Raw genomic sequence first — 21,282 nt, forward strand, 5'->3', positions numbered from 1 at the left:
TCACATGCTCGTGTGCCCTTAACATGGATTGTACACTAATATGAAGAGGTTAAATAATTATTTTATCGGCAAATCACTTATTGATGCTTTTCATGGAAATATGCAAATGAGCAAAGTTGAGAGCGGAAGGAAGTGGCAAAGTCACAAAGGGGAAGTCTCGCCTTTCTTTATGCCCAGGTGCCGACCGGGCGCGATGCCAGGGTCACCTTGGCGAGGGTAACCGAATCCCCAAAGGCCCTCACTCGCGCTCCCTTTCCCTCTGCCGAGTGGGGGTCAACCTAAATGTTCAGACTGTCTTATGTAAGCTCGCTGCCCGCCGCCTATTCTCTCTCCCCTTTTTAGTTTTGCTGCTTTCACTTTGCCGTTATGCAAAGTCGAGGGCAGTATAAATAGATTTTTGAGATGCTTGCATGTGCTCGGGTGTGTAAATATTACAGTAGTGCGACTGTAAAAGTCAAGGATGAGTGAAGGTAATATGCATGTTTGTACCAACTAGTATGGGGGGGGGGGGGGACAAATATAAACCTTTTTTTCTTATAAGGCTACAACCATTTTTTTCTACCATCAAATAAATAAATATAATTTTTGTAAAAGTCAGGATAAGCAATAGACAGAGGATGGATGGACTTCCTAGAAAATAGATTTTTTGACTACGAGTATTTTGTTCTTCAAATAAATAAATAAATAATACTTTTTATAATTTTGGGGGGGAAATTTTTAATTTTTGATCATTTTCCAACCTTCCACCAAAAAAAGGTTCATTGAAAAAAAAAAAAAGACTCCTAAAATAAGTATGACATATTTGTTGAATAAATACGACTTTTTTCTTGTAAGGTTGATGCTTTTTTCACAAAAATATTAGTTTTCCTTGAACAAATAACAACAACAAATTTAAATAACGTAATTTGTTACATTACAACATTTTCCTCTGAACAAAATTCTACATAATATTGCAATTATTCGCATATTTTTTCTTGAAAATATATATATATTTTTTTTAAGTGACATGTCTTCTTCAAAAAATTTAATTTCTCTAACATACCGTTTGGAATTTTTTTCCCCCTTGGAAAAAAGTAAGACTTAAGAGAAAAAATTTGATTATGACTTTCTTCCTCATAGGATTCCAAGTTTTTTCTTGTTATTTTTCTGGGGGAAAATACCTTTTATCCTGAAAAATGCAAGCTCATTGCAAATCTGACTCTTTGGACCGAGCACATATCATGCTGAACTAATGAAACATTCTTTCTAGTTTGGCGATTTTAACCCTTTATCCTCCTTGCTTCCACCCTCTCCCGTGTCTTACTATTGACTTCTTCCCAATGTCCAAAAGACAAATGAAAAGGTTCACAAGGCTGCAAGCATTTGTGCAAATCACGAAGGACGAGCCAAACAAGAAGGCTTAATCTCAGAAAACAGACGCACAGCAAATCAAGAAAGTCACGGTGGCGACGCGAGCGAGATAACATTGTTACGGGCCAATAATGAGCCATGGGGTGGCGGTGGAGGTCGGCTGGGCTCACGTGTTTGAGAAGAACCCCGTTGACCCACATAAGCACATTAGTGCGCCCGCCGCATCTGTAAACAAACAGATGAAGTGCGCACACACATGCACGGATAAATTGTCTGGAACAATAGTGAGTTTGTTGCGCACGTACGCCAGCCGTCTGCCGTGTCGCCACGCAAGGCAAAACCTGCGCACTTCCAATTTACTGATAATATTACAGACGTGTCGATTTACAAGCAACATTGGATTTCGTCCTCAAAATGGCTGCTTTCCACAAAATGGCCGCCTTCCTGTTCAATGCCACGCATGGGTCGTTGAGACTTTTTCCATGTGTCCTTTTATGATGGACATGATGCACATCCTATTTTTTGATTAATGGACCTTTTTTCATGGAATTGGCTCCCAAAATGGCTGCTTTCCACAAAATGGCCGCCTTCCTGTTCAATGCCACGCATGGGTCGTTGAGACTTTTTCCATGTGTCCTTTTATGATGGACATGATGCACATCCTATTTTTTGATTAATGGACCTTTTTTCATGGAATTGGCTCCCAAAATGGCTGCTTTCCACAAAATGGCCGCCTTCCTGTTCAATGCCACGCATGGGTCGTTGAGACTTTTTCCATGTGTCCTTTTATGATGGGCATGATGTACATCCTATTTTTTTGATTAATGGACCTTTTTTCATGTAATTAGCAACCAAAATGGCTGCTGTAAACCCAAATAGCCGACTTCATGTTCAGTTTCGTGAATTAGTTATTCGACTCATTTGTGCGTCCTTTCATGCTGGACGTCGACCCAATTTCCTGTTCATTGGTGTGGTCTGGGGCAATTTTTTTTAAAAACGTCCAACTTTTTCATTCAATTGGCTCCCAAAATGTTTGCCGTTCGATGTGACAGACATGTCCATCCGAATGTTAATATAATTATCACGACTTCCCTCTTCATCAGAACGATACCGACTACCGACTGACTCCGCAGCGTGTTCCGCCGCAGCCGTAGCCAGTGGAAGCTCGGTGCTAGCTAGCTGGTTTAGCGTTGGTAGCACCGAGTCGCGCCTCTACCGTTGACTCCCCTCGGTGGCAGACCAGCGAAGCTTTTTGGGATGTTTCAGCGGTTGATTCTCATTTTTTTTTTTGCATTTTTTAATAAGGCGTAAAACGCTCATTTTTGCCCGCCAGTCTGCGACGTGAAGCCGCTTATTTGGAGCCTTGTACTGTACTGTCCGTGATAGAGTGGCTTTTGAGTGGAAGCTGTGATGAATCACTGTTGGGACTTCCCTGCTGCAAGCCTCTTCTTTTTTCTTTTTTTTCTTTTTTTTTTTTCTCTCTCTCCCAGCGTGCAGATTACTTGAGGAAAAGCTCGAGGATAAGTCGCGGCCCAAACATCTTTGTGTTACAGTGGGCCTTTGGTTCTATTATTATCCTGCATGTAAGCAGCCCCGCCGGTCTGGAGAAGCAACAGAAAAATGGGGGCCTTGTGTACTCGCGCCGGTCGGGGGAAATAAACATCAGCTACACCAGTTAGCTCTCTTTGTGTGTTATCTTTAAGAGATGAAAGGACGCGGAAAACAATGAAGCGGGCCGCCTTGGGCTTTCTGCGGGGAAGGAAGAAAATAAAGGGAAGGAAAAAGAAGGGGGGGAAAAAAAGCAAGCGGCGGCGCAGAGAGTGAGACATTTTGATCTGTGTCGTCGGTCCCATTGAGCAAAATGCGGGCTGTCAGAAATAGAGGCAAGATGAGGGGAGGGTCCGGGTAGAAAGATCGCGAGCCTCGTTCACAACATTGCAGGGCGGTTTGGTCATATGTGACATGATGAAGAGGATATTTTTAGAATCTTTGCATGGCGAGCACTCGTGATTGGTTTGTCTTTCTTACAAGGTTGTGGATTCAAATCTCGGCCCTGTCCTGGGGGTGGGGGGGGGGGGGCATTGCGTGAAATGTGTTTTTTTTTATGGGGAATTTGCACCCCTAATGGATTTGACGTTTGTAGAAGAGATGCAATGTGGGTAGCAGAAATTGATTACCGGTAACAGAAATACAAACAAACAAGAACTGGAAAAGAAGAATACGAGCGTCTGGTGAAGTCAATGTGTCGCACTTTGTCTCATATCCGAGATTTGATCTGAAATAGTATAAAAGAATCATGTGCCGCTGTGTTTAATAAACAGTTAACTTTACATTAAGCCGTTAGCCTGTTAGCTCATTAGCGGACTGGTGTCAGCCGGTTTTGTGTAGGTCTACATAACATGCAGTTATAGTGGTCTAGTAGGCTAGCGGGCTAGCAAGCTAGCAGGCGGACCGGAGGCCATATCGTTTTGTTATATGGTGGGTGAGGACCGACTGAAATTGCGGACGACTGAAATGGTGAAAAAGAGGTTTATCGGGTTTATCTCAACAACTAAGCATTCAATTGTTCTCAGTCGTCGCCCATGTTTTTTTTTGTAAACAAATCACTGAAATCACGTTACCAGGTCTTTTCATTCTGTATTTTTCTGTCATTTTAATCATTTTTTATTTTATTTTCATTTGTTTATAACTGAATATGCTTTAAAGAAATGATTAGGTCCACTCCAGTGTATTTCTCAATTTTGCTGACATGATTTGAAAGCATAGCAGGCTTGCTGTATCAGCTGCCTGGTCGGGTAGCCTCTACTGTTTTGATGGGGTCTTTTTTTTTTGTGCAGTCACTGCCGCCTGGCCTGCAAGCTCCATTTGCTCGTGGAGGGGGTAGAAACTGCCTGATCGGGTAGCAAGCAGTAACTTGGCTGTTTTTTCCCCCCTTTTTGTAATGAATATTTTTCACCTTTGCGCCCAGTAATCCCTTATCCTATTTTTGTGATCCGTTTGAGGTGAACACCACCTGCCACGTCGGGTAGCGGATGGTGTTTAGTTTGAGGCTTTTTGTTTGGTACACGCTCACGGCATCCTGGCTTGTCAGCTCTGCTTTCGTGTGACCGGAAACTCCTCTCAAGGAAGAAGCTGCCTGGTTGGGTAGCGGGAACTATTTAATTCAAGCAGTAGCTATGATGTTTTGTTTGTTTGTTTTAGTTTGTTTATGAATCCTCCTTAGTCCTGCTTGTTTATATCACTTGGATCAATTTCTGGCCTAGCAACATTGCTGCACCAGCTGCCTAGTCAGGTAGCGGCTGGTGTTTAGTTTGGGGCCTTTTTTTTTTTTTTTTTTTTTTTCTGCGCAGTCACTGCAGCCTGGCCTGTCAGCTCTGCTTTCGTAAGCGCGCAGTGAGTGACCTATATACTCCTCTGGGGGAGGGAAAGTCACCTTGTTACTGGACCGGCAGGCTGGCTGGCACTTAATGCGAGTCGGGACGCACGTGTCGTGTGCGTGCGTGTTTTTTTTTTTGTTAGCCTTTCGTCACCGTGCAGATCGATTGATTGCGATGTCAACGTCCGCGGCGGTGCGGCGCGATAAGGCCCGGCGTATGCTCGCATGTGTGTTCTGTAGATTAACATGCTGAAAAACATGGCTGGGCATGGATTGGACTTGCGCGCGCGCGCACACACACACACACACACACACACATTAGGGGAAATGACACGGCCCAGTGCCAGAGAGTCAGACAAACACCTCACCAGAGACTCCTCTAAGCGTCCTAACAAATTGAATGTGTGTGTAGATGGACGAGGGGGAATTAGATCAGCGCTCCTGATTGCATCCGAGTGCGCCGCCGACGCCGGAGCGCTTCCTAGCTTGAAAAAGAGCGAGAGAGAGAGCGAGAGAGAGAGAGCGAGGTTGGCAGCTGCCTTGATGAAGGATGGAAGGAGAATGTTAACCAGACAATCACCTTGCATCTCATTGATTTAGATGGCAGAGAGAGGCAATTAGCACAGAAAAAGAAGAGAGAGAGGGAAGCTGAGGCCACTCTGGATGTTTTGATACAAGGTGTTCTCGCCCGTGTACCCGTCTACGTTGTTACGTGTGCGCCGGCACAAAATGTGCGCGCGCGGGGTCCCTTTATAGGGCGCGAGGAGAAAAATGCTTGAAAGGCAGCAAAAGCTTCTAAGCTTGAGAGCTTTTAAGACGGGTTCGGTGGAGCCTCGCTCTTGACGGGCTAATTGGAGGAAGGGCTCGTCGAAGGAAACGCCCACTGTAGCGCACTCTAAAAACAGTTGGGCCGAAAATGATCTAACTATGGGTCAAAAATGGACTGGTTCTCTACTTTGAGTCAAGAAACGGGTCTTTTAGTGTAAAACAACTCGTAAATATTGGCCAGATCCTTTACTTGGGTCCAGAAATTGGGTCATTTTGTATAAAACAACCCAGAAAGTTGGGTCAGATTGACCCATTAAGTGGATCGGTCCATTTTTATACCATAATTGGGTTACTTTTGACCCAACTGTTTTTAGAGTGTGCATTTTTTTTTTATAGCTTTTATTCGTACTCTACAAATTCCCAGTACAGTAAACAATTATAAAAAAACAAACAAACGTCTTAAAACTTTATCCCAACTTACCTTGTTGGTGCTTTATGGATTATTACGTGCATCTAGTTGCCTTCACGCGCCTCAATGTTAGCATTTCCGTTTTTCATCTCTGTTACGATTAGATGCCATGGATAACGGATTTACAAACAACAACAACAACAACAACAACAACAACAACAACAATGTACTGTGCCCAAAATAGCACAGTTCACAGTCGCCAGTAAGAACAACAAGCCACAGATGTAAATAGGTCGGTACGACATGCTTCTTTTGAGCTAGCTTCGTGGCTATGAAGGATCCTAAGCTAACGGAGAACGCTAGCCTCTTTGAAAATTGGAACGGCTGCGCACGAAATGCATCTTGGGATATTTTCCCAACCAAGTCCTCACAGGTAGCCGACCGATCTTTGATTTAAGCTAGCAGACTAGGACAACATCCGGTTATTCTGTGCGTTTTTGGTTTACGTGTACTCTCATTGGAACGGGAATTGGATCGTGTCTGATGGTGTTTTTTTTTTTAAAGATCACAAGGACACAAGAATAGACAAGACCTGAAACACGTGACCAGTCTCTGTTTATGGCGACGCAGCGCCGTTTGCTGGCGATGTGGGAAATTGCGACAAATTCTCAAAATAACGTACAAATATGGGTGTCAAACTCCGGTCCTGGAGGGCCGCAGTCCTGCAGGTTTTGGAGGTTTCCCTCTTCCAACACAAGCTGATTCCAATCAGCAGGATCGTTATCAGGCTTATGCAGAACTTGCTGATGAGCTGATCATATATCAGCCGTGTTGGAGAACGGAAAAATCCCAAACCCGCAGGACTGCGGCCCTCCAGGGCCCGGAGTTTTGACACCTATGTCGTACAAAGAGGCATTTTGAGTGGACTGGACACTTTTTTTCTGTCCATCGAATTGAGGTTCCGTTGTACTCATTTGTGATCAACTTGATGACTACCAACATTGATGCACAAGCTGCCTGATCGGGTAGCAGCTGGTGTTTAGTTTGGGGTTTTGTTGTCTACCACGTAGAGATACCATTACCAGATACTATTAAATAGCACCACTCAATTAAATAAAAAAGCAACCAACTTAAGGCTGGTTAACAATGTTGTGCATGCTGCTTGGTCGGGTAGCGGCTGGTAGCTGTTGTTAAGTTCCGCCTTTTTTTTGGGGGGGGGGGGGGGGTGTACATTAATCACAGCTTCACCGTTAAGGTCTGCTTTCATAAACGCACAATGAATGGTACTTTATACTGTATGTCCCTCTCTGGGATTGGAAGCTGCCCAATCGGCTAGCTTCCCATCATTTGTGATCAATCAAGAGGTAACGGCTAGTGTTTAGTTGGAACCTTTTTTTTGGGGGGGGGGGGGGGGGGGTGAACAGTCACCGCAGAAAAGTTTGAGAATTCACGACCTAACTTGGTACAAAAACTGCCAGATGCCAAGTAAGATTTTCTTTATCACGCTACAGTAGTATTTCAGGTTGCGCAACAATGCTGTACGTACGTACTGCTTGTTCGGGTGGCGTCTGGTAGCTGATAAGTTTGTGATTTTTTTCCCCATTACATCCTCAACTGTCAGCTGAATGGCTCCTCTGAGACTAGAAGCTGACTGGTTGTCGAGCGGTGGCTAACATTAGCAGTAGCAATGGGCGCCGGCACAAGCTGCCTGGTCGGGTAGCGAACTGGTGTTTATTATGGGGATCTTTAACATGGCACCAAATACTGTTGGCGCTTCACCAATGTCTCATATATTTGTGTTGTGTCCATGCAGCTCGCCGCTCAGGCAACCCTCCTCGACGGCCAAGGTGTGCCTAGTGTGCGGGGACGAAGCGTCGGGCTGCCACTACGGCGTGGTGACGTGCGGCAGCTGCAAGGTCTTCTTCAAAAGGGCCGTGGAAGGTATGATGCTGAACTTGTATTATAAAGCGAACCTGGGGCTTTCGGGATGTTGATAGTAGTATATAGTTATATATATGTTTTGTTTTTTTCACCTCATGCATTAATTTTTTTTGCAATTGCAAACTGAATTTGAACCTTGTTTACCAGCTATAAATAGATATTTTTTTTTAATGGTTTTTTTGGGGGGGTGGGGTGCACAGTGGGTGCCATTTCTGTCGTGATATTGACAATGGGGAAATACGGGATTAACTCATTTGCTGCCAACAACGTATAAATACGTTCTATTTTAAAAGTTAAGTGTCCCAAAGACGTATGTATACGTTTTTTTTATGCTGCAGCACACAGAAGGCTTTTTGATGCAGCCTCTCGACTGCAGAGAACGGTTGAGGAAATGATAGTTATTACAAAAACGGCCCACAGGTGGAAGCAGAGCAAAAGAGCTCAACCAGGGCCATGTTGAAAAAAAAAGCTAATTTACCCACAACCGATTTGTGAATAATGATGAAACTTAGCTATATTCTAATGTGAATTTCTGCAAAACGGAAACAGATAGAAATATACAGTTGTTTTTTTTTATGAAAGAAGAGACTCTAATCTTTCTTTTGGTAGGTATTTATAGCAATAGAACACAATATTCTGTAGACCTTGCAAAATCAGTCCAAATCCAGTAAAACAGCATTTTTATATTTAGACTGTCCCTGAAGGTGGGTTTAGAAGTTGTTTTTTTCTTTCTTAACTTATGCCATCTAATTTAGAGAATAAAAAAAATATCATTTCGAGGATTCGCTGTGAAAAAGGAGGACGTTACTATCTTAACATTGATGTGGTTGTTTTTTTTTCACTTGATGAATGAAAGGACCTGCTTTTTGCTCTCAGCCGCCTAAAAGCGCCTCTGGGTGTTTTTCCTGACAATTTCAACAAGAGCAATCGCGCTCTTTCCAAAATCCAATTCCGATTTAGGCCTGATGATGTTTACGCAGCGTCGCCAGGGAGACCGACGTGACGTCCTACGCCTCACGTGTCCAGTCTGTTCTAAAAAAAAAAAAAAACAACAGCAAAAGGATCGCTCGGAGTTTCTGCCTGCCGCGGGCCGTGCCGGCATAATGAGGGCGGCCCGTGACGCCGCCAAGGTTGCCAGCAATCGCAACTGGCCTGACCTATCCCGTCATCTCCGCTCCAAAGTGTAAAGAGAGAGAGAGGAAGGGATGCAACGAGGCGAGGAGAGACAGAGGACAGCGGGGAGAAAGGACAAAGAAAAAGTCAGACAGATAACGAGACGGGGGGAATTGAGAGGGATGGGAAGCGATGCGTCAGCACCATGACACCACCTACCCCCACCCACCCCCCCGCCCACCCTTTTTTATTGCACTATTTCCCTCTCTGAGTGGGCAATGGAGATGAACAGCACAGAGTAGGCATCTGTACAAGAGGAAAAAAGAGAAGAGTCCGACCCTCAATTTGATTTCTTTTGCCACTTCCTGCCTGGAGGGGATGCAACGTTTGGGCTCATAGCTGCAAAAGTTAGCAATCAAGGGTTAGAATCCGCTGACTTGTTTTAGGATCTTATCAGACGATTAAAGCTGTGTTCGCACTTGCAGTTCGCTACGCTGGACCGGACCAAAGCACCGGAGTATGTTTAGAATTGTTTTTTTCTCCCTCAAAATGAACTTGATAGGGTGAGAAGGTCAGTAGAGCCTCAGAGTTGAGCCAGGTGAGTTGGCTCGGGCATCTCGGCAAAGACAGTCTCATTAAGAATGTACCCAAAAACGTATAAAAACGTTATATTTTAAACATTGCCATGGTCCCAATAACGTTTTTATACGTTTTTTAAATGCTAGAGCATACAGAAGGCTTTAAAGCAATGTTAGTTATTAAATTAACGGCCAGCAGGTGACAGGAGAGTATAAGAGATCAACCAGGGCCATGTTGCAATAAGCCCATTGTTTTCAACAGATTTGTGAATAATGATGAAACAGATACAAATAAAAAAAGTTTTCGGATGAAAGAAGAGTCTCTTCTTTAATCTAATCTTCTTTTAATCTTTCTTCAGTGAAAATGGCTGGGAGGGAATGAGTTAAAAATGTTAGTCTCTTTGTAATTGGAACGGCTGCGTACTTGTGAACTTCCCTGACGTATTACCGGGAAGCCATTTTGATAGCAGCGCAAAATGCCCGGCTAGCAGGCTTAAGCTAGCAGACAAGTGCAACATCCGGGTATTCCGTCCATTCATTGCTTTATGCGTATTTTTAATTGGACTGTTGGCGTTTCACGAGATCACAAGGACGCAAATTGAGAAATGGCTTTTGTCCACCCTGGATGGCTTGGGGACGCCTCAGTATCCCTTCGGAAGAGCTGGGCGAAGCGGCTAGGGAGAGGAAAATCTGGGATTCCCTATCTATAATGCTGCACCAGCGACCCTACACCGGATAAGTGAATAAAATGAATGACTGGACGGAGTTCATTAGTGTACAAGCTTGGGAAATGGCTGCTTCAAACCAAAATGGCCGACTTCCTATTCAATTTTGGGCATGGGTCTTTGAGACTTTTTCGCATGCCTTGGTATGACAGACATGGCTGCCAAATTGCCATTGACGGCTAGAGACGTAAAAAATTCATTTGAACTATTTCTATTAGTTAAATTTTTTTTCCACTTTTATTAACAAGAGTATGAAAACCTAGAATTTTTTATTGTACATTTAGAACAGATATAAAATGTGTGATTAATCTTGAGGTTAAATAAGTAATTCTACAAAAAAGAAAATATTATTAAAAAATTAAAGGCGTCAGATTAATTTTTTTTAATTGTAATTAATCTCATGACTTCAATAGTTAACTCATGACTAATCACATTTTATATCTGTTCTAAATGTACAATACAATTATTTCTAGGTTTTCATACTCTTGCTCACAAAAGTGGGAACAAATGTTAAACCAATAGAAATAAATCAAATGAATTTTTGACGCCTATAGCCGTCAATGGCAGTCAATGAGTTAAACAGGAAATTTGACATTGTGGTTTTCGGCAGCCATTTTAGACCGAAATCCATGAAAAGTTGGGTCATCAAAAGTAGAGGCACGAAAAAGTCTCCAGGACCGACGATGACATCAAACAGGAAGTTGGTTATTTGTCATTTCTTTCCTCTCAAGTTTGCTTCATCATCTGGCGTTTCTTTCTCAGCCTGACATGCGTCAAGAATCGCGCCGTTGCCGCTAACGAACTGCGGAAACGGCCGAGCGCGCCTCTGTTGAGTTTTTCTATTTTTTAATAAAGAACAGCTGCGCCTAATAAACAGCTCCATGCGGCGCGGCGCATCGGCGTTAGCGCGCCAGCGCATTATTCACGTCATCGGCGGCTTGGCGCGGCGGCGCTCCGTAATATTATTCCCCTTTTAGCTCGCCGGCTTTGTTTTTGCCAGTCAAGATTTACTAACGGCAGCAGCCGCCGCCTTGCTAAAAAGAGAGCGCTTGCCAGTCGGCTTACGTCTCCCACTGGCGAAAAAGAGAGGTCAGGCGAGGACGCCGGTGTGCGCTGACGGGGCGTCAAATCACAATTTTTTTTTTCTTTTTCTTCTCCAGCTTGGGACTGGGCCTCCCACAGAACTGAATGGCTCAGGTTGTGTGCGTGCGTGACACGGCGGGGTTATGTAACAACAGCTGGAGCGCAGCCACCTCGCCGACACGTCTAGCAACATACAAGTCGTAATCGCGAAGGCTCCAGACACACACGCGCGCGCGCGTTCAGACAAGTGTGTGTGTGTGTGTGTCTGAAGGAGTAACGCTACTGTAAAGCGTGCGCGTGTGACCAACATTGTCGGAAGGTATTTAGGTAAGAGGACGCAGGACGCCGAGGAAACATACGGCAAGCATGTATGTGTTCAGCTCCAGGGCTCCCCCTACAGTTTTGAGAAAAAACAGCTAGAGCGACAACACTTCCTGATCCCACTATCAGCTGACTAACACTAACCAATCAGAAGCTAGCATACTTTAGGTCAGGGGTCAGCAACCTTTACTGTCAAAAGGGACGTTTTAGGCCAAATAAATAACACAAAATCTGTCTGAGGGCCCGAGTTCTAATTAGATACTAGGCTTTTTTTTTCAAGTGTGTTTTTATAAAATGTGCTTCTCAATGGATTTTTGTTATGCCCCCAGGAAGAAGAAAATATTGCATAATATTAATATTATATTAAAATAATATTAGTGGTGCAAAACTTGTATTTAATATATTTATTTATAGATTTGTAAATTATTTATCATAAGTCTCTTTTTATTGCATTACAAAAAAACTGGCATTTGGACAAGGGTGTGTAGACTTTTTATAATGTCTATTTAGGTCCGCATTGGGATCATTTGGCCTCGCTGGATGCATTCAAATGTACATGATACAAAACTAGTGGCGAGTGCTATTTGATTGTCAAAACCATATTTGCACTTTTCTTTGTTATTTGGGACCTGACCGATTAATCGGCCGTCCGATTAAATCAGTACTTTTTTTTTTAATTGCCAAAAATCAGCCATTTCCTCCAAATTTTATTCTTATATTTAACACATGAGACCAAAATAATGACATTCAAACATCTATTTCCCCAAAAAGATCCGCCGATTTTTCTGTCTATTGTTAAATACTGAAGGACAAAGTATTAGGAAACAATCCAATGTTCTGCGGTAATTCATATCTTGTTGTAGGCCTTAAGGGACCAAAATGAAGTTATTTAATTTATTATAATTAATCATCCATTTAATCAGTTATCATAAAATATTGGAATCGGCATCAAACCTAAAAAATTCTTGCAGCGGCCTGCCTAACACGTGCGCATCTACTGACTTGCGCTCATGTGACAACTTGACAATCATTAACCCGACTTAGGGGAACGAGCCCAACGGTCAAGAGTTGCAACGGGGTGTGTTTGTGATGTGCATGGGTGGGGGTGGGGGGTGAGGTGGTGGGGGGGTCTTGTGTCCACTGACCGCTCCTGCCTGCCTGCTATGTGTTTCCTGTGTCGCAGTTTACTGTTTTTTAGAGCGGGAAAAATGAGCTTATGTAACGGTCATGTGACTTTGCCAGAAATAGTGAAGCGGGGCTACAGCTGCTGCCTCTCCTCCTGCTGCTCGCCTCCTTGGCTTTTGGCACACACACACACACACGCACACACACACACGGCAAAATGCAGTAGACGCCAGGACGTACACAAAAGTGTATGTGAAAACAACTCGGAAAGCATCAAGACACACGCACACACGCTCAATGCGCACACTATGTAGAGCGAGGTCATGCACTGGGCTCACAGGGGTCTCCATCTGTATGTGCGATTTTTTATTTATTTTTTATTGCCAAGTGGAGCGGCATGGACTACGTACGTGTGTGTGTGTGTGTGTGTGTGTGTAGACGCGCATGTGTGTGTGGGCGTATGGCGCTCCGAGTCTGAAGAAGAAGCGAGGGATGGGTGGATAGATGGAAGCGGAGGACGAGGAAAAGGAAGGAGCTGACTGGATGTAGCTGAGGGCCAGACGCGAGGCGCGTTAGCGTCACTGTCGCGCCGGCCCGCTTCCTCGAGGTTCCTGCAACAGGATGTCGCACTCATTAGCGCTACATGTGGAGCTACTGCTTTATTTTGGTATTTTAGTTCGACTTCCTGTTTGCTGCTGCTTTTCAGGCACGGTGCATTTCCGTTAGGGGTGTGCGATACTGCACATTTTGGTATTGATTCCGACGGCAAGTAAATACAGGGCCAGTATCACCGATACTGATATTGATACCTTTTGAAAATTATGGTATATATATATATATATTTTTTTGTAGCTGTATCATCAAATTTCTTATTAACCCATTCACTGCCATAAATTCATTAAAAAAAAAGATTGTTAAAAATTAGGGGCAAGAGGCGGTTATTTATTTTAAAAATTTTCATTAATCTCATGACTTCACTATTAATTACAAATTTTATATCTGTTCTAAATGTACAATAAAAAAGTATAGGTTTTCATACTCTTGTTAACAAAAGTGGAAACAAATGTTAAACTAATAGAAATAGTTGAAATTATTTTTTGACGTTTATAGCCGTCAACGTCAGTGAATGAATTTTTTTTTAGTAAAGGAAAGAAAATATAAAAAATTTGGGGCGTCAGGCAATTAAAGTTTTTAATCGTAATTAATCTCATGACTTCACTAGTTAACCCGCGATTAATCACAAATTTCATATCTGTTCTAAATGTACAATAAACAAAATTATAGGTTTTCATATTCTTGTTAACAAAAGTGGAAAAAATGTTAAACTAATAGAAATAGTTTAAATACATTTTGGACGTTTATAGCCGTCATTGGCAGTAAATGAGTTAACAATCAATTTTCAACCTTTAAGTGTCTTTGTGTTGTTTCCTTTAAAAAAAAAAAGAAGACAAAATTAGGACAAAGTTTATTGATAAATAGAAAATAGTTTATCAATACTTTTTGTCCCCCAAGAAACATTGCAACCATAATAAAATAATTTGTTTACTTTCTTAAACAAAGTACACAAAGTGTTCATCGGAAAATAAATTTAAACAATCATATACGGTTCAGAAACTACAAATACAAAATTATGCGTTCATTACTTTTTTTTCCCAACCTAAATAAACAAGATGTTAAAGATTATCATGCAACAACAAATATGAAACATAAAACAACATACCCCCCCACTTTTTTTATATATATTTTTAAGTACAATACTATGTGTCACGTGACGGCACACGATCGAAAGGAGGGAGAGCGGGAGCAAGTCTGCCTGTGGCTATGACGTGGCTGTTATCTGACCAAACCGCAGCAGTGCATAAAAGAGCCAAATTGAAACTAAACTACTCGATCGATATTATAGTGCCAGTATCGATTCCGATATCGATACTGACTTGGTATCGATAATATCAAATGTTTGGATCGATCCGCCCACCACTACTTTTCAGGCATTTCCGTGTGAAGATGGAGACTAGCATGTTAGGGGGCTACTATGAAGTCAACGGTCCAAATCGATTCCAGCCACAGAGAACCTTGTGGGAGTGTGACTTCAAGTTTTATGGCTGCAATAAAAATCTGGTGGTTTTTAAAACCTTGACTTTTTTTAAATCGTAGTAAACCGTGGGGCATGACTGCTGAATGAATAATTCCCCCAACCCCCCCCCCCCCCCCAAAAAATAAAAACTGAAATTATTATTTTTTTAAAATCTGCAAATATGTGAATCCACGGGTGCGAAAACATACTCGGGCTGTTGTCACAGTGCAAGGCACTACTTTGCTCCTAATGCCAAATTGCAGACTGACTTTCATCATTTGTTTCCGTTAGGTCAACACAACTACCTTTGTGCCGGGAGGAACGACTGCATCATCGACAAGATCCGACGGAAAAACTGCCCGGCGTGCCGCGTACGCAAGTGCCTCCAGGCCGGGATGAACCTCGGAGGTGAGGACTCGCGAGGTGGCGCAAGTAGCGAGGATGCTAATACAGAGAAATGTCTTTTCTGAACATTTAGAACCAACCTTTGCGGGTCACCATCGGTTAACCGGTGCTCATCCACCTCTACCATTGTTTGTGGCGTACCGCAAGGTTCAATTTTAGGCCCAATTGTATTTTCTATTTATATGCTGTCCATTGGCCAAATAACCAAGCGCCACAGGGTCACCTTTCACCGCTATAACTTTGTATTGAGAATCCTGAGTAGCACAAAACTCTCTCGAAATCAGTAACTGGAAATAATTCTCTTCAACATGCTAAACTTAACCTATATCGTTACATCCAGCCTTGGCACCATTACAAATATCTCACCGCCAAATATTTAGAAGTCTTTTTTGTTCCTTTTTACTTCACAGCTCACATCAATATAGTCGTCCAGTCATGCTTCTTCCACATACACATCACAGCCCAAACTAAATCAACAATTACCAAACCTGACAAAAAATGTATCCATGTTCTGATTTTCTCCAGGTTGGATTATTGCAACTCATTCCTCTATGGTATCAGTAAAGGACAAATAAAAATAATAATAAAAAAAAAAAAAAACACTTTCTCACCACCTCTGGTTCAAAAGGCCGAATCAAATAAACAATCATTTTAGCATCATGTTGGCTTTCTAGTTTTAGTATTGATTTTACGATTTTATTGATTACTTTTAAAGCATGTATGGGTAATATTCTGAGAAAAATCTCACAAATTTATGAGAAAAAACTCAAATATTTTAACATTTTAAAGTGGCAAATTAATGAGAAAAAAACCCTCACAAATTTATGGAAATTTTTTGGGGATATTTGCAACATTTTCAAGTGGCAAATTTGCGAGAAAAAAACGTCACAAATTTACGAAAAAAACCTTGGATATTTGCGATAGTGTTGTCACGATACAAAAATTTTGACTTCGGTACTATACCTGTATAAAACACCTCGACACCGGTACTGAAACGGTACTGCAACAAAAATCTAAAACATCAGCAAAAGCAGCAAAATTATTTATATATTTTTTTTATTACCGGTAATTCAAACTATTAGGATGTATACATGTTAATTTATGTAAATACTGTATATATTTATGTATATACTGTATGTGCTTTCACATTGCATGTCATATTCTTGAAGTACTGTATTTGACTGCATTTGACGTCATCCGTTTTGGAGAGTGTGCGTGCATGTCTCTGCTCTTCTCCATTACGCTCCCCATTAGTCGAATGCGTGATCAAATACTACAAACTGGGAACATAATAATTCACACTCGATTCATTTTTTTATGGGAAACCTCACAAATTTCCAGAAAAAAACTTGGATATTTGGGACATTGTAAATTGGCAAATTTGCGAGAAAAAACCCTCACAAATTTCCACCAAAAAAAGTGTGATATTTGCCACATTATAAAGTAGCAAATTTGCGAGAAAAAACCTCACAAATTTACGAGAAAAAAACCCTCAGATTTTTGTGACATTGTAAAGTGGCAAATTTGCGAGAAAAAAACCTTCATAAATTTACAAAAACAAAAAAACTTGGATATTTGCGACATTAAAGTGGCAAATTTGTGGGGGAAAAAAACTCACAAATTCTTGAGGAAAAGAAAACTCAGAAACTTGCGAGAAATACACCTATTTGAGAACTCTTTAAAATTATACTTTTCGGTCTAGTATTCAAAAAAGATTTTGAAAATAAAAGGAAATTTGCCACTTTGTCACAAATATTTGATTTTTTTCTTGTACATTTGTGAGGTTTTTCCTCTCAAATTTGCCACCTAATATTGTTTATGCAAATATATTTTATTTCAATTTGTGAGTTTTTTCTCTGAATATTACCCCCCTTTAAAAATATATATATTTATACATGGCCCTAATGCGCCGTCGTACGTATGAGCCTGGCTTCAAGCCCTATAACTGAACTTTTAACCCTGCATGAGCCGCTCCCTGCTCACCATGCATACCACCACCCGCTGAAACTCTTCGTCCCCAAAGTCTTCCAGTTTTCTGCCCCATTTACCGTCTTGGCTAACTATGACTGACAGCGCGTTCCTCCCAACAGCTCGTAAATCCAAGAAGTTGGGCAAGCTAAAGAGCGTCAGCGATGACCCGCAGGCAGCCAAGGATAGCCAGGCGGGGTCCGGCGTGGACTTCCTGTCGTCGGAGAAGGAGCTGAACGCCAGCGCCGCCGCCAACGCCGCCCTGGTGTCCCGCGCGTCCGGCGTGGTCACACCTTTCCTGCCTCCGTCCATCTGCAGCGTGCTAGAGCTCATCGAACCCGAAGAGGTGTACTCGGGCTTCGACAACACGCAGCCCGACACCACCGACCACCTGCTGTCCAGCCTCAACTGCCTGGCCGGCAAGCAGATGGTGCGCCTGGTCAAGTGGGCCAAAGTACTTCCAGGTTAGTTGCGACGTGTGGCCTCGATGCTATTTTGGGGTCGGCTTTTTTATTTTATTTGGGGCGATAACGTTGAATTAAGCGGCGCCTTCAAATACACGTTATGATTTAGGGCAGTGATTCCCAATATATATGTACCGTATTCATTTTAGACAGGTTAGTTTAAATTTGTTATCATACAGCATTCAACATTTTGTCAAAACTTAATCATGCATGATCAAAGGGTGAGTATCTCTGTTTCAGTTTTACTTAACTCATTCACTGCCATTGACGGCTATAGACGTCAAAAATTCATTTGAACTATTTCTATTAGTTTCACATTTTTTTCCACTTTTGTTGACAAGAGTAAGAAAAACTAGAATTTTTTTTGGGAACAGACATAAAATGTGATAAATCATGAGTTAACTATTGAAGTCATGCGATTATTACAATTAAAAAAATTAATCGTCTGACGTCTCTAATTTTTTAAATAACATTTTCTTTTTTGTTTAATTACTTAATTATTTAAAGTCAAGATTAATCACAAATTTTATACCTGTTCTTAATGTACAATATTTTTTTTTAGGTTTTCATACTCTTGTTAACAAAAGTGGAAAAAAATGTGAAACTAATAGAAATAGTTCAAATGAATTTTTGACGTCAATAGCCGTCAAAAAAATTATAATTTAAAAACTCAACAAAGTGCGTGAATTATTCCCGCCATCCACGACTCACGTTGGACCTTCAACTTTCTATTAAATGTCAGTCCAATAAAATGTAAATGAAAAGCCTCTTGTAATGCAATTCTGGGTTTTAATGAAGATGATATTCATAGCCGCGCTGGCTCGTGTTGTCTGTCAGGCTTCCCACTTTTCTCTCCTTTCAGCCCTGGAAACCGTTCGGCAAATCTTCCAATGAGATTACCAACGAAATCCTATTTGAGCATTAAATAGAAATGGGGATTTATAAGAGTGAAGGCATTTACATCACTGCTCCGGCCAGATGTTGGCTCTGATGCGTCTCATTAAAGTGTAGTTAGATGAGATAAAGATGTTCCGTGGGGGGATATCAACCAGTTAGCTTGAAAGTCAGAAGCGTATTAAATCCCATCCTGCTACGTTGCTGGTCAAATTGCTACGCAAGAAAAAAAGAAAATAAACAAAAAAAATAATCACGTTTTGTTATTAATGTACTAAATTCTCAAGATTAAACTTCTTCTCTTGGTCACGGTTATGTTCTTTTCATTTTATTTGATTTCATATTTCATATTTAAAGTGAAAGTTCAGTCAAAATTGTTCTTTACAATATGTTCTATGTGGCCTCTATGTTGGAATTCAGATTTTTTATGATTTTTTTGGGAGGCAATGTGAGTCATATTAGATTTTTTTTATAGATGTTTCTTTTTTTTTTGCAAAACTTTTACTGGCCTTCTCTATATTTTAGTAAATATTTTATATTTTTTATTGTAATGTTCTCAAATAACTATAAATCCTTTATCATAGGGCTGTGCAATTAATCGAAATTCAATTACAATTTCAATTATTACACTCCACAATTACAAAATCAGAATAATCGTTTAAAAAAAAAGATTAACACTAATTTATTAGTTGTTTGAGTTGTTTAAATGTATACATTTGCACCTTCTGTAAATTTTAAAATAACTAATTTAATACATTTTGTTTCATCCAAAATGAACTAATTATAGTGTTGCAAAGAATTCTATTTGTCTTAATATTTTTTTTACATTTAAACATTTTCTTGTTTTGTAACAAAAAATAAATGATCGTCCTAATCGTGATTTCAATTATTACCAATATAATCGGGATTAATATTAATAAATAATAGATTAACACACTTAACATTTATAAAACGAATCTCAAAGTGCACAGCGCAAGCAACAATGAAAGCAGAGTAAAAAAAAAAAAGTCAAAAAAAAATATTATTAATTTTTTCTTCATAATCGAGCAGCCCTATTTTATCGTGTTCATTTAAAAAATATTTTTAAATTTTTTAAATTATTTTCAAATTTGCCTTTTTTATACTTGCTGTAAAGTACGAGGATTAAAACTCATAACAACCATATTTTCAAATATATTTGAATTTGCAATTTTGTATGTTAGCTATAAAGTTTTATGTGGGTCAATTGACACAATCATTTCGAATTTTAGAATAACACTTTGCTGGTCTTTTTTGGTTATTTAAAAAAAAGGCAATAACATGTTTTGATTATTACTTTTGAATATGCATTTTATTAACAATTGCTGTAAAGTGAGAGACATATTAAACACAACTCTTCAACTATATCGCATGTCAAATTGACCTGTAAAAAAAAATTCAGGTTTTTTTTGGGAAGGACAAAAATTTCAGGACCAAACTTCTGCTTGACACGAAAAAATAATAATAAAAATGATTCATTTTATTCAAAAATGAAATCATTAAAAAAAAATGAAATCATAAAAAAAAAAATAATAATAATAATCTTTGCACATCATTGATGGGCTGGAATGAATTCATGGCATTTCCATTCATTTCAAAGGCGAAAGAATACTATACAAGTGCTTTGAGTCACAAGGGTATTGACGCAACGACTTGAACTCATATGTTGAGGCTCCCGCGTATCGTATTACAGAATGCGAGCGACATGTTTAAAAAGGAGCAAGGCGACATCCCCACAGACGCAAATAGTCGCAGCGCCTGCCGGATAAGTCGCTTGTCTGTCCTCAGTTGCCTTTTGGTGTTGTTATGTGGCGCATGTGGAGCTCCTCGCCAGGCATTGATTGAGAGTTTGGCAGCGCTCCCAATTCTTGTTTCTATTTTTGGAGGCCCTCGCAAGGCATCATAACTGGAATCCTCGCTGGGATTTTGCATGTTACCAGAAGATGCTGCGTTATCCCTGACGTGCGGATTACAAATGAATGGTAGTAATAAGGCAATACTTGGGAAAACATGTGCAATACTGTATGGGAAACTGCTGAAAATGTCAGTTGCTTCATTTGTTTACAGCTCTCAGCTACTTTTTTAGAGAGGAAATCAAGACAAAAAAAAAATCTTAACAATAATATGTTCTATTCAGCCACACTAATCTAAACACAGCATTCTTATTAATATTGGGTTTGTGGAATATAAATAAAGCAGCAAATCCACCGTTTTTATCCTTGTGTGTGGGCGGCCATTTTGTTACTTGATGCTGCCTGAAAATGACATCACAGTGGTGAAGGGCTCAGTTTGTGAACATCACATGACCAAACCCAGAGAAAAAAAATTGAGGCTTGGGGGCAATTTTGCCACTTAATAAGGTGGCAAATTTGCGAGAAATAAATTTGTAAATTTGCAATTTTATAAAGTGGCAAATTTTCGAGAAAAAAACTCCGAAACTTACGAGAAATACACGGCGCGTAGCTATCGTGTAATGTGAGGATTCGTCGGTGGTTAATAGGACATTGTTTCTAAAATGAAAAGGGAGGATGGAGACGGATTCCTTCTTAATTTAAACTTTACTCTTCATACACGACAGCTAGAGCGACAACACTTCCTGATCCCTTATCAGCTGACTAACACTAACCAATCAGAAGCTAGCATACTTTAGGTAAATGCAAGTGAATGACG

General features: G+C 40.7%; 1 protein-coding gene across 1 annotated transcript in view; it reads left to right on the top strand.

The window, feature by feature from the left end:
• Window positions 1-21,282, top strand: part of nr3c2 (nuclear receptor subfamily 3, group C, member 2) — a 71,413-nt gene that overhangs the window by 38,095 nt on the left and 12,036 nt on the right. The window contains exons 3-5 of the mRNA XM_086082630.1: window positions 7,717-7,844; window positions 15,155-15,271; window positions 17,359-17,700. Of these exons, the coding sequence (XP_085938756.1) occupies window positions 7,717-7,844; window positions 15,155-15,271; window positions 17,359-17,700 (587 nt within the window). The remainder of the gene's footprint in view (window positions 1-7,716; window positions 7,845-15,154; window positions 15,272-17,358; window positions 17,701-21,282) is intronic.

This window comes from Leptonotus elevatus, chromosome 8 (assembly GCF_054856555.1).
Source record: "Leptonotus elevatus isolate MCC_2025b chromosome 8, RoL_Lele_1.0, whole genome shotgun sequence".
In the NCBI taxonomy this organism is placed as follows: domain Eukaryota; kingdom Metazoa; phylum Chordata; class Actinopteri; order Syngnathiformes; family Syngnathidae; genus Leptonotus; species Leptonotus elevatus.